The 12,676-nt window shown below is 46.6% G+C and overlaps 1 protein-coding gene across 1 annotated transcript in view; it reads left to right on the top strand.

The window, feature by feature from the left end:
• The window catches only part of NEDD4L (NEDD4 like E3 ubiquitin protein ligase), a 342,953-nt gene that overhangs the window by 261,411 nt on the left and 68,866 nt on the right, over window positions 1-12,676 (top strand). Inside the window, exons 6-9 of the mRNA XM_047086375.1 lie at window positions 499-549; window positions 9,076-9,137; window positions 9,313-9,415; window positions 11,130-11,296. Coding sequence (XP_046942331.1) covers window positions 499-549; window positions 9,076-9,137; window positions 9,313-9,415; window positions 11,130-11,296 — 383 coding nt within the window. The remainder of the gene's footprint in view (window positions 1-498; window positions 550-9,075; window positions 9,138-9,312; window positions 9,416-11,129; window positions 11,297-12,676) is intronic.

The following is a 12,676-nucleotide window of genomic DNA, read 5'->3' as shown; positions in this document are numbered from 1 at the left end:
TGAAGCATCGTTGGCACGCAGCGTTACGTTAGTTTCAGGTCTGCGACATGGTGATGACACCATACCTCACTCATGCAGGGCTCACAAGTGTGGCTACCCTCTGTCGCCCTACAACGCTGTTACGGTGCCACGACTATATGCTGTACGTTTCATCCCGTGACTTATACAGAATCATTATGTTAAGGAAACATTAAATATTTTTTTTTTAATTTTTTTTAATGTTTTATGTATTTTTGAGGCACAGAGAGACAGAGCATGAGCAGGGGAGGGGCAGAGAGAGAGGGAGACACAGAATCCAAAGCAGGCTCCAGGCTCCGAGGTCTCAGCACAGAGCCCGATGTGGGGCTCGAACTCACGGACTGTGAGATCATGACCTGAGCCGAAGTCGGACGCTGAACCGACCGAGCCACCCAGGCGCCCCACATATTAAATATTTTAAAGAATACCGACACTCAGTGGATAGATGGGGACATTAACTCTTTGCTCTCTTCTCCACAGACCCGAGACGACTTCCTGGGACAGGTGGACATACCCCTGAATCATCTCCCGGTAAGGACCATTACCTGCTTCATGTTGCATGCCGTGAGCAGCGCTTTTCATTGTTTCCGGTTGGGTGTATTTCAGAGCAGTATTTCCTCAAGGCAGTGGAGCAGGCTGACATGAAGGGCACGTACTCTGACCCTGGCCCTTTCTAGAAAGCAGTCTCTTCAGGGGGATGGCAGAGAGCTTAACTGTGAAAATCGGGCGTATCTGAGTCATCCAAGTATGCCTGTCTGCATCACCAGCCTCTTTCTCTTCTGGGCTTCCTTTGTCACATCATGGAAAACAGCTCCCTTTCTCCGTCCAACCCTCGCCCTTGTCACCGGAATGTTTTTGCTTGCAAATCCACCCTTTGGGGCCACTCAGACATTTGTTGTCTTTGTGTAGAATTACACGTGCTCTTTCTCCTGGGCTACATCCATACAAGCTAGCACTTCCCAGATTGGGGTGTGTGGCTTTTCTCAGGCAGCAGGAAGACCAGAGAAAAGAAGCTGTTGGTTCTGGGCGAACTTGTCAGCTGGCGTCACCCACCGCAGCCTTAGAAACTGTACTGAGTTAGCCCGTGTGATGTTGTTGCCATTTCTCTCTGCTCAGATGAGTAGCAGAACAGTTGGAGTTTGTGACTGATGACTGAGGGTAACAGTGTCTTCTGTGTGCTCAGAGGCGATGTAGGTAGCCTGGGGAGACTTAACCTGGAGGCCTTGGGGAAAGGCAGGTTGGCTTGAATTTCAGCTACGGTTTTCCAGATTGTTCCGTCCCCACCCCTCCTGCTCCTTCTTCCATAGGGCAGCACAAAGTGACTCAAATAGTATCTAAGAGAGGGTAAGTCAAATGTTTCTGCCTTCCAAGGCCATTTTGTTAATTTTGTTAGTTTTTTTAAAATGTTTACTTTTGAGAGAGAGAGAGTACAAGCAGGGGAGGGGCAGAGAGAGGGGGAGAGAGACAGAATCCAAAGCGGGCTCCAGGCCCTGAGCTGTCAGCACAGAGCCCGACACGGGGCTTAAACCCACCAACTGAGAGATCATGATCTGAGCCGAAATCAGAGGCTTAACCAACAGAGCCACCCAGGCTCCCCCTTGTTAATTTTTTTAAATACTTTGTGAGCAAATAGCATCAACAGTCTATAAACCAAAGTGACTTAAACTGCCTAGTGCAAGTCTGCTGCATTGAAATGGTGGCTGTTACCATATGTTAAATACCAAGAAAGACTGTGTCTTACCCAGGAAGCTCTGAAGAGATGTTGTGAAAGGATTGTGATAGCAAGCAATTTATTCTTACTGACTCAGGGGAGCTATTGAGGAAGGAAGTTTCGAGCACGTTCCCTTCCCAAAGACTGGAAGGAAAAGTGATGTCATGAAAACATTATTCTGTGTAAAAACCTGAAGCTCCCAGGTACTTGCAGAGGGCGCGTGGGTTGCACGGGACCGACTACGTAAGCCTTCGCCAACCTGGTTGCCCTTTCAGAGTCACATGGGGAGGGTGTGGAGGTCTCCACGTTTGCACGGAAAGACTCTTCACGTGTTCCTGCATCCGTTGGCCTTCTGTCTGTGCTCTTCCGGTTGAAGCCATCCGCTGACGTTTTCAGGCGGTATTTTGTTGGTTGGCCAGTTCTTTCATGGTTATCCCTAACCACCCTTGTCCCTGACAGAAGAACCACATCTCTGTCGAGGCAGATGAGGTGCTAACACTCTTGAAGAGGTGTGAGTGGAATGTTTTAAACAACCTGCTCCAACAGTCCCCCGTTTGAGTGATTGAGTGCTCATTGGTTTGGAAAGGTTGGGTGGGGCTCGGAATGGAACAGCGTTCCTCAGTAGAGGGAATTAGCTTAGCTCTGGGTTTGGGTGGAGGCAAGAGTGAGCTTCGAAAGGACGAGCTGGTGCCAGGGCTGGAGGCTGGAATAGAAACGAGCCGACGAAAGAAGGTAGACAGCGAATGCCTGGAGGACACTGAGAACTTGTGTGTGACCCGAGCCAGGTGAGCAGTGGAGCTGCCCAGTTTTGCACCTGCCCCACTATGGGCTTATGCTGGAGTGCAGCAGTCTTCGTCCTTAACGATGGACGACTAGGTTCATGGAGCCAGCTGCAGTCTGGGAAATGGACCACAGAGGAAGCCAAGGAGAGGCATGGCGGTGCATTCTTCACCTTCTAAGTGGTGGTAGAAACCAAGTAGCGTATTCTGAATGGACACGGCCTTCAGGCTCAGGGTTTGAGGTGCTATCGTGGGTGCGTTTGACCCTACGTGTAGGGCACTCGTGGGAAGGTTGCACGGTGTCGTTTTGTTTTATAGAACACAAGCGTGGGTGTGATAAATGGACATTAGCATTTGGACGTATTTTGCGGAGTCAGTAACGGTTGCTCCTTTCTTGATAGCTCCGTGCCCCTTGTCAAGGCAGGTTATATATATGGCCGGTAGAGTCAATATTTGTCAAAATCAAAAAATCTTAGATAAAATAGGAAAATGGTGTCATCAGTGATGAGAGAAGATAATGGAGAGCAGTAACGTGGTGGGACATTTGCCGTTGCTAACCCACGCAGGCCCTTTCGAGGTTGAAGGTATCTGATTGGATGTTTGGTTATTAATTTTATGCAGGCCCATTAGCCGATAGAGAATGTATCCTTCAGCAGCTGTTTGCTGATGGATATGATGCTAATCTCTGAGGAAGAATCCGGCGAAGCAGCTTTCTTCCGCATGTAGCCTAGCATTGTCACCTGTTACAGTAGCCACGTGGTAGTTGAGCTTTTGAATGGTGGCCGATGTGACTAAGGAGCCGAATTTAGAATGTTCTTTCACGTTCTTTCATGTTAATGAATTAAAATTGAAAAAGCCTCATGTGGCAAGTGGCACCATATTGGGGGCACATGTGAAGGTGAGACAGTGTTCCCTGGCTTGGGTAAAAAATAATTTATGATTCCAGATTCCCATTGCCTCAGATACTAATTCTGGCTATTAGAAGGATTCCTAAACCCCCACCAGATTTAGTTAGTGATTTTTCATTCAGCCATCTCCCCCTACCTGAGGCATGCATCTGTGTTCTATGCATCTGATACACCAAGATCATTTAATTTAGGTAATAAGAAAAAGCCCAAATGTTTAAAATCCTAGAAATTGAAGAGAGTGTTTGTTTTTTAAATCTGTATTAGCAGAATACCTAATAGCATATATCTTCATGCTGATACATATGTATATCTCATGTATATAGATAATTATCACACACACATGCCCATTTGTTTATTTTAAGGCATTTTATTTTATTTTATTTTTGTTTAATGTTTATTTTTGAGAGAGCGAGCATGAGTGGGGGAAGGGCAGAGAAGGAGAGAGACCCAGAATCCGAAGCAGGCTCCAGGCTCTGAGCTGTCAGCACAGAGCCCGATGTGGGGCTCGAATCCATGAACAGAGAGATCGTGACCTGAGCCAAAGTCGGACACTTAACCCTCTGAGCCACCCAAGAGACTCCTATTTTAGGGCGTTTTAAACAAGAGTGGGGCTTTATCTTATTGCCTCAAGATATCACGAACCTTTATTCCTTAAAAAAAAAAAAAATCTGTCTTGATTATGGTCTAAGAAATTATTGCCTTAATTTTTGAATGAAGCTCTTCTCTAAATCAGGAGCTTCATGGAGAAGATCCCAGACAGCAGAACCAAACTTAGTATAATCTCTCATGATGGTTAACAAATGATTTTTGATCATTTAAATCCTGTTTCACGTATGTTTGAACAATAAATATTTTAGACCCATTAATTGATTTTTGCTAAAGAACCTTCTTCCCTTGCCGAATGAAATTCTAGAGGCATGTTGGGTTCATTACCAGTGGATATTGGGATTTGCAGTGTAAAATCGTGCTTTCAGGATCTCAGGAGTGGCTTACCTAAGTCGTCCTCACCTGCAGCTGTAAATGCTCAGACCCCAGGAAGACTGGAGGGTCAGAGCAACCCTACCTCTCAGCGGACAGGTTTAGGAACCCACCCTTCCAGGGGTGCATGGCGTAACTGACAAGCACCTTGGCATCTCGGATCTGGCACGTGTGGGCCCTGCTGGGCCCCGTGGGCTGTGGCGAGGGGCTGAGTTGGAGCTCCGCCAGGGTGACAAACGAAGGAGGCAGTCGGAACAGAGGCAGGGTGGGGAGGGTTGTGTGAGGCCAGGTGCCCTGCGCGTCAGAGTCGCTACCTCGCTTATCCAGCACAGTGGCCAGAGGAGGCCAGTGTCCGCTCCGTCATTGTCCCCTCAACAGGAAAGAGTGAGGAGTAGTTGTGTGAAAGAAAACAGGCTTCCTCTCCCCGTTCTGATGATGGGTGCCTCCGTGCTTCACACTCCTCAAATGCTTCCAGAAGAAAGCAAGTCAGTTGAGACTTGTGATGCACTTTCATCCTCGGCCCTCAGAGTCCAAGGTCGTGGGAGTTCAGGACGGTAGGGCCCTCTACTTCCTTTGTTCCCATTCCGGATTTGCCACTCACCTTTAATATTTCTTGTCCTCCTTATTTATTTTTGAGAACAGGAGTGCGGGCAGGAAGGAGAGGAAGCAGGGGAGAATAAACAAGGTTGGTAGTCCCGCCTTGTGTGCAGATCCGAGAATTAAGAAAACATAAATCCGTATTCACAGAAGTGTCCAAAGGTTGGGCTTTAAAAGAGCTCTCCAGAACAGTTGACTTGGACGTGGGAGACAGGCCGGTCGCCTTGACAGCCTTAATGAGTTAGTAATCTTTCCCGGACCTCTGTGTTGTCACCTGTAGAAGGAGGGCATGCGCACGGGTGACCCCAGGTTTCTATCCAGCTCCGTGAGACCACGTCGTCGCAGCTGCTCCGCGGCTCACTCAGCAGAGGTGCAGGCGACCGCGATAACTGTGTGTCACCTGGTGGGCTGGGGTGGTGGGGCTCGCTGGAGGTGCGTGGGGTTGGCGAGACACTGCAGTTGAGGGAGGTCATTGTTGTCCTACCTGCCTGACATCTGTCCTCTCGGTGAGACAAAGCCGCCCTTTGTCCTGCTCTGGTAGGGGGGGCACCAGCAGTAAATTTAACTGTAATTCTGCTTTTCTTGCCAATTTTTCTTGAGCTACCATTTTTGTATCTGTTCGTTAAAGCCAGTGGATAGTTGTTTAAAAGTTCATGACTTCTAAAAAAAATTTTTTTTTGACATGTATTTATTCTTGAGAGACAGCATGAGCAGGGGAGGAGCAGAGAGAGAGGGAGGCACAGAATCGGAAACAGGCTCCAGGCTCCGAGCTGTCAGCACAGAGCCTGATGCGGGGCTCGAACTCACAAACCGTGAGATCGTGACCTGAGCCGAAGTCCTCGAACTCTCAACCGACTGAGCCACCCGGGCGCCCCAAAAGTTCATGACTTTTAGGTTCAAGTTTTAGGACTTCAAATTTTATGACTTGCCTTTACTAATTATTGAGAGGCCAGCCATCTCCAAGACTTGTAGTAACAACAGAGGGACATTTTCTGGCAGCTGTTTGCCTGTTACGCCTGTGAAATTTTTCTTGACTCGTCTTTCAGTTGTATCTCCCCTGCCCTTTGAGCCCCAAGCCCACACATCCCCTTCAGCTACACAATCTCTGTATCCATGGGAAACACACTGGGGTAGAGAGAGCTATTTTAAAAGCATGAATTTCTCCTATTATAGTCAAGTGCTGCTCTAGGCAATCACGGTAACTTTTGAATTTCCGTTTCTCTAGAGCGAAGCATTTTTCAGGGTGGTGGTATTGTTTTTGGTGCCGCAGCGGTACCTGAAGGTAACTCAGATGATAAGTTTTTGTATTTTTGGCTTTTATATATTTTATATTTATGGCTGGTAGAAGGGTAGTGATTCCCGCTCACATGCATAGAATTCAGCGTCCTAGAGCTTAGAGGGGCTTCAGAGACCATTTTGTCTACTCCCTATATTTTACAGATGTGGGCATCTGAGCCCAGACAGGGAGGTAACTTGCCCAGTGATCACTAGGCTGGAGGCAGTGCTGGACCAGACTCTGGGTCTCCGGTATTGATGTGCGATGTGCTCAGGGGCCCGGGCGGGCGTTTGCAGGGGGCTCAGTCTAAGGCTTGGGTGCTCTTGGTGGTCACGTGCAGATTTTGAGCCTAGGGTTTCGGCAAGGCTGTTTGCTTCCGTTTGCTCACAAAGCTGTTTCTCTCGCTGTATGTCTTAGTAACTACAGTTCTCCTGAAAGCAGTTACTCTTTTTAAGATGAGAGTGCTGTGTATCCAAAAGATTTTCTTTGGGATGTTCAGTGCCCCCAGAACAGGGGGCAGTGGTGTCCACTTTGGCTAGTGATGCTGTCGGCATCAGCCCGTTTGAGATGCCGTTCTCCCAGTGCTGTCCTGGGGGTCTCCACTGGGCTTTTTTCCCAGCAAACAGGATCAGGTAAGACCCTGTGTAATGCCAAGAAGAATCCTGTCCCTGTCTACAAGATCACCATCTTGTTCGCATGCAAGGATTTCCACGGAGGTGAATTTCCATTTTTTATGCACTTGGCCACACAGCTGTGTCAGTAAGGAAGCCAGGACACAGACCTAGGAGGCCTGCCTCTCGATCTGTGTGGTGGTTGTCATTTAAACCACACAGTGCATGGGTGGGTCCATTATCAAAGGAGTCCTCTAGGCTCTGTGGTTTCCTCTGTTCACTCTCTTGCGTTCTCTGCATCCCTTCGACTCCTCATGCCTGCTAAGCATCCCGTGGTTTTGCCCATGCCGAATTCCTCGGTTTGAACCACCCTTCCCCCCGATTCCCCACCTGTCCACACTTGCCCATTCATCTCGAATTTGGATACCATATCCGCAAACCACGTCGATCCCCAAGTGAGAATCAGTCGCTTTTGGGGGGGGGGGAATGTGATCTCCACATGTCCGTGAATTTGTTCTACCTTAGGTTCAAGTTACCGGTTGATACCATGGCCCCTGCAATACATCCTTGTAACTCTAAGGGAAGGTGCCGTGTCGTAGCCGCACATCTTCCACGTGGGTTTTGTTCTAAAACTCTTTGTGGTTGAATAAATGAGAAAAGGAAGAAATGGAATAATATTCTTAATTAATAAATTTTCCATGATAAGTGGTATGTATACATTTGGAAACATCTTTTTTTTAGAAAATGTTTCCAAAATGCCTAACTGTGTTTGCCTTAAAGAGGACAGTCTAGAGAGAATATAATTGACTTCCTTCAGCAATGGTGGAGTTTTCATGGCTTCAGTAGTTCATGGTAGATGAGACGAATTAATCAGCTGCTTGTACAAGTGCCTGCTTTGAGCCAGGCAATGTTCTTGGCACCAAGAATTTAATGGTGAGCAAATCCAAGCGTCTCGTCTCATGAGCTTAATTCTAGAAGTGGTGGATGACAAATTAGTAAGTAAGTAAATGACCAAGATAACGTCCGATAGTGAAAAGGGGGACGATAAAGCAGCATACTGTGATAGAGGGTGGTAAGGGGGGGCTCATGTAGTAAGGATGATACAGCGTCTGAGAGCGTGACCTGGGATCTCACACCTGGGTTCAGAGTGGAGCCAGCCGTGGCCGTTTGGAACCAGAGCTGTTTAGCAGAAGGACCTGTCGGGGCAGGATTGGATGTGATGTGCACCAGGACAGATGAGGCCAGGACAGAGAGACTGGCTCACAGTGAGGTAATGGGTAGTTAGGAGGCAGGGCATGTTTAATCTTGTACGCCCGTAGGAAAGCATTTTCAGTTTATTATAAGCAGAGTAGGAAGCCAGTGGAGTTTCAGGCCGGATGACGTAAAACCTGGGACGTTTCAAATATCGATGCACACACAACCCTCCAATATAGTACGTCAGTACATCTTAGTATGGCGGTTTGTCTCCCTTGCCACCAAAGTCAGTGTTTTACATGGTTTTTAATTAAAGGGCCTGGATATTTGGGATTTTTACTACATAAAGTGTTTAAAAATTAATGAAATAGTAACATTTTTCCAACTTTCTACTTGCTTTGACCAGCTAACCCTGCACAATAAAATGAGTACGGATTTCTTTTAAAAATAGCACAGTTACACTCCTAGCTTCATGGACGAGGCACCAGCAAGAGGCTGATTGATGGCGCTACCTGGAATGGTCTCTGTGGAGGAGATAATCTTTCAGTTATCTTAGGCTGATGACATGATATTTTCATGTTAAAAATAAAGTAAAATTGCCTTCACAGATACATTTTCCCGTTAACTCCATTGTTCGGTTTCTTGGATCACAGGGAACGAGAAGGTACCAGTGACCACTGGTTCTGAAATCAGTCAGCAGTGAGATTGAGGCCTGCGCCCTGTAGTTAGAAATTACACTCGGCAGTGACGACTATAATTTTGTCATTTGTCTAACGCTGGGGTTGGCTCCTGAAAGTGGGTGTTGATAGTGACATCTAGTGGATCTTGGGTAGATAAAGATGACCTCTAAAGTAATTACTTGTCTAGTACTGGGTGAAGACCCAACCCCGTTTTCACCCTTCCCACGTTCTAGAACGTGAACGTGTGTGCTCTGTAATCCAGTTTGGTGTATCTAAAACACGACACTATCAGGAGTTTTGAAACTTACTTTTTCTTCCTGTAGACCGAAGATCCGACCATGGAGCGACCCTATACATTTAAGGATTTTCTCCTTAGACCAAGAAGGTGAGGCTTTGGGGCGCAGGTGTCCTTCATGTTTCAGTCATTGGTTTTCTCTGAGGAAGATTTCGGCTTCTTTTCCCTTTGCATCTTTTGCAAAAAAAAAAAAAAAAAGTCATTGTAAATATGAAAGTTGTAACCAAGTCGTATCCTTTATAACCATTTTTCTTCCATCACGCAGTCATAAATCTCGAGTTAAGGGATTTTTGCGATTGAAAATGGCCTATATGCCAAAAAATGGAGGTCAAGATGAAGAAAACAGTGAGCAGAGAGAGGACATGGAGGTAAGTTGCAAAACTACAGGCCTCGGTCTGTTTTCCTTGCGCCAGATCATATTAGTATCTTATTTAGGACCTAGCAGTTTAAGGACATAAAAGTAGATAGAGCTTAACTATGAAAACACTTACTGAGTCCGTGAATCTGTGATCAACTACTGATGTGTTTGGCTTTGGTTAAAAAAAAAAAAAAAAAAAAAAAAAGGTCAACTTCTCATTTTATGTTACAGCACCCATAATGGAAGAGGCTTCTCCTTATAAAATACCATACCCGTATTTCATTCATAGCCCCACCCCGATGAGAAATTGTGCGCACATATTTCATTCTCTTCTTTCTTTGGACTTTCAGCTCGTTGTAAATTTCCTCACAGCGCTTGGAATTGCTTCAAAGTGCATGAAATCGTTTAGAAAGTCTTTTCCAAGTTTTTTTTGTTTTTTGTTTTCTGTTTTTTTTTTTTTTATGTGTTGGGCCCCCAGGTGATGTGTTAGGAAAAGCTCTCCCCTAGAAATACCGTTTGGGAAGTAGCTGTCCAGAGGAATTTTCTTTTTTTCCCCCTCCTGGCATAGCTGCCTTTAAACTCCTTAATCACATACCTACATCGTGGGTCCCAGTGCACCTTAGCGCACACTCCTGGCGGTGCTATTTTGTTAGATTCCCGTATCGTTCTGCAAATGGCCATTAACCAGGACGCCTCTGTGGCCAATTTCCACATCTGTTCGCAGCTGTCGCATATACGTGTTAGTGAATTATGTGTTATGGGCAAGTTATCGGAACCCTCCGCAGGCCAAGCGGTCATATTTCCAGGCAGTGTTTCACTTGTGTGCCTTCATCCCTCTGCACGGGGAGGAGTTGAAGTGGGTGGTAGGGATGTACGAATGTGAAGATTTCATAAGCACATCGACAGATTTTTATCTCGAATCCAAGGAATTTTTTACACTCTTCTAGCTCTCCAACTGCACTAACCAGTGAATTACTCAATTTTCCAGTGACTTTACTAGGGGATGTCAGGAAGGAATACTTAATGCCTAAAATATGTGTGGCAAAAATGTCACTCTTAACTCTGGTACCATGAAGCCTGTTTCTGTGGTGGCCGCAACTGGGGAGCGCCTAAGTGGAAAGCAACTTCCAGACTTCTTCGGTTCTCGCGATTGTACTCGATGCAGAATGAGAGCCTCGCCTGCTTCCATCGCTGTCCTCCCTGGGGAGCGATGGAGCCCGGGCCTCCTGGCCCCTCGTGCCGTGATCTCTGTTAGAACACACGTGCAGTATGGCTTGGCGCCCCAGCTCCCTTTTACCTTGTGGGGGTGTCCAAAAGACAACAGCTGTAACATGACCCATGTCGCTGGCATGGCTCTGTCCGGCCCTGGCGGCCTTCGGGTCAAAATAACAAACATGAGCATGAAAAGAGGCTAATGCGGCTTAACACAATAGACTGGACACACCCAAAGCTGGGGTGATCTGTACAGTGCGGTCAAGTTAGAAGGCAGCACAATTAATTGGTCATTGCTCCGAATTCTTTTTGAGACTCTACTAGAATTCATTCTTTTTTTTTTTTTTTTTTTTTGCCCTTTTTGGGAATTTCTTCCCACGTGGCATGTGAAGCCACCAAAAGAGCCAGGGTGCGAAGGAGCAAGGAAGGAGGACCCAGAGCACACTGCGTTTGTTTTTTCCTCGCGTGTGAAGGGCCCACCTCAACGGTCTTCATTTGCTTTTATTCCGCAGCATGGCTGGGAGGTCGTGGACTCGAATGACTCGGCCTCCCAGCACCAGGAGGAGCTTCCCCCGCCTCCACTGCCTCCCGGCTGGGAAGAGAAAGTGGACAATCTGGGTCGTACCTATTACGTCAACCACAACAACCGGACCACTCAGTGGCACCGACCAAGCTTAATGTGAGTACCGTGCCGTGGCTGGGGACGTGTCCGTGTACTTGGAGGTTGGACCGTGGCGGCTCTTGGGGGCAAGGTTGGGAACTCCGCCTCGCCTCAGAAAAACGTAGGATGTTTTGCCCTACATGCGGACACGTAGAACAACACGGTTACTCTTCATTTAGTTAAAGAGCGCGAGAGCCCGTCGGAATTTGCACGATAAAAAAGCAGTTCTTTTCCCTGGATCCGGTTTGCCTATTTTAGGTATGAACTAATTCATTTTAGACAACATGGATACACTCTTTTACATAGGTTCCTGACATACTGAAGTTATTTTCCCCACATTTATCTTACGTATGGCAGTTATATCACTTCCCTGGTCTTCAGCTTCCTCTCCTGACGAACCCAGATTGGAAAACGGCAAACAGATTGGCTGTGCAATCTTCTCTTCAGTTTTTGGCTTTTAGTCCCTTTAATTATTTAATTCGGAAATGCCACTTTTTTTTTTTTTCCTCTTTGGGAAATCTATAAATCATCCCCGTGATCTAACTAGACGCCCATGGAAGGGTTGCAGACTCAGAATTAGTCATTACTGTGTATTCTAATCCCTCACCAGCGTCAGGGCCGTAGTGAAATGATTACTGTTTTGTTCATGCAACAATTTTGTATTTGATGGTAGAGGATAAACACTAGTTAAACCTCAAGTATGTTCGAAAAGGATTTGTAGCAGCTTGTTTCTAAATCATAGTATACGGCAAGACCTGAATCTATTAGCATACAGTAAAAGGCAAAACAAGTATTCGAAGAAGGAAAAGGGAAATTTGAGCTCCTAGCAGCCAAGATGAGGAGGGTAATTGTCAATGCATTACATCATTTTCAGTATGTAATAAAAGCAAGTATATTGGATGAGATCATTTTTTCTTTAACCCAGACTCTGAAAGAAATTTGCTCTCGATGGTTTTTTTTTTTTTTTTTTTTAACGTTTATTTATTATCGAGAGAGAGAGAGACAGACAGAGCATGAGCAGGGGAGGGGCCGAGAGACAGGAAGACACAGAATGTGAAGCAGGCTCCAGGCTCCGAGCTGTCAGCACAGAGCCTGACGCGGGGCTCGAACCCACAAACTGTGAGATCACGACCTGAGCCGAAGTCGGACGCTCAACCGACGGAGCCACCCAGGCGCCCCTCATGATGGTTTTTAAACAAGTGGTGTCAGCAGTGTGATGGGTGATAGTGTTGTCAATAATCCTTTAATCTTTGGAGGTTACAGAGAGATTCTGTTTATGACTGAGGGTGGGGGAGGTAGCCAAGAAATCTAGTCCAGGTTTTGAGTTGGAAAGAAAGCTTGTCTGATCTGCATCTGTGAATAGCCGGTCCTTCCTAAGCCCCCAGGTGGGTTCCGTTG

This window comes from Lynx rufus, unplaced genomic scaffold (assembly GCF_022079265.1).
Source record: "Lynx rufus isolate CCGP_SWC_20201006 ecotype Redwood Valley unplaced genomic scaffold, mLynRuf1.p SCAF_20, whole genome shotgun sequence".
NCBI classification, from domain to species: Eukaryota; Metazoa; Chordata; class Mammalia; order Carnivora; family Felidae; genus Lynx; species Lynx rufus.
The sequence above is the reverse complement of the archived record's forward strand: the minus strand, read 5'-3'. Positions and strand labels throughout refer to the sequence as shown.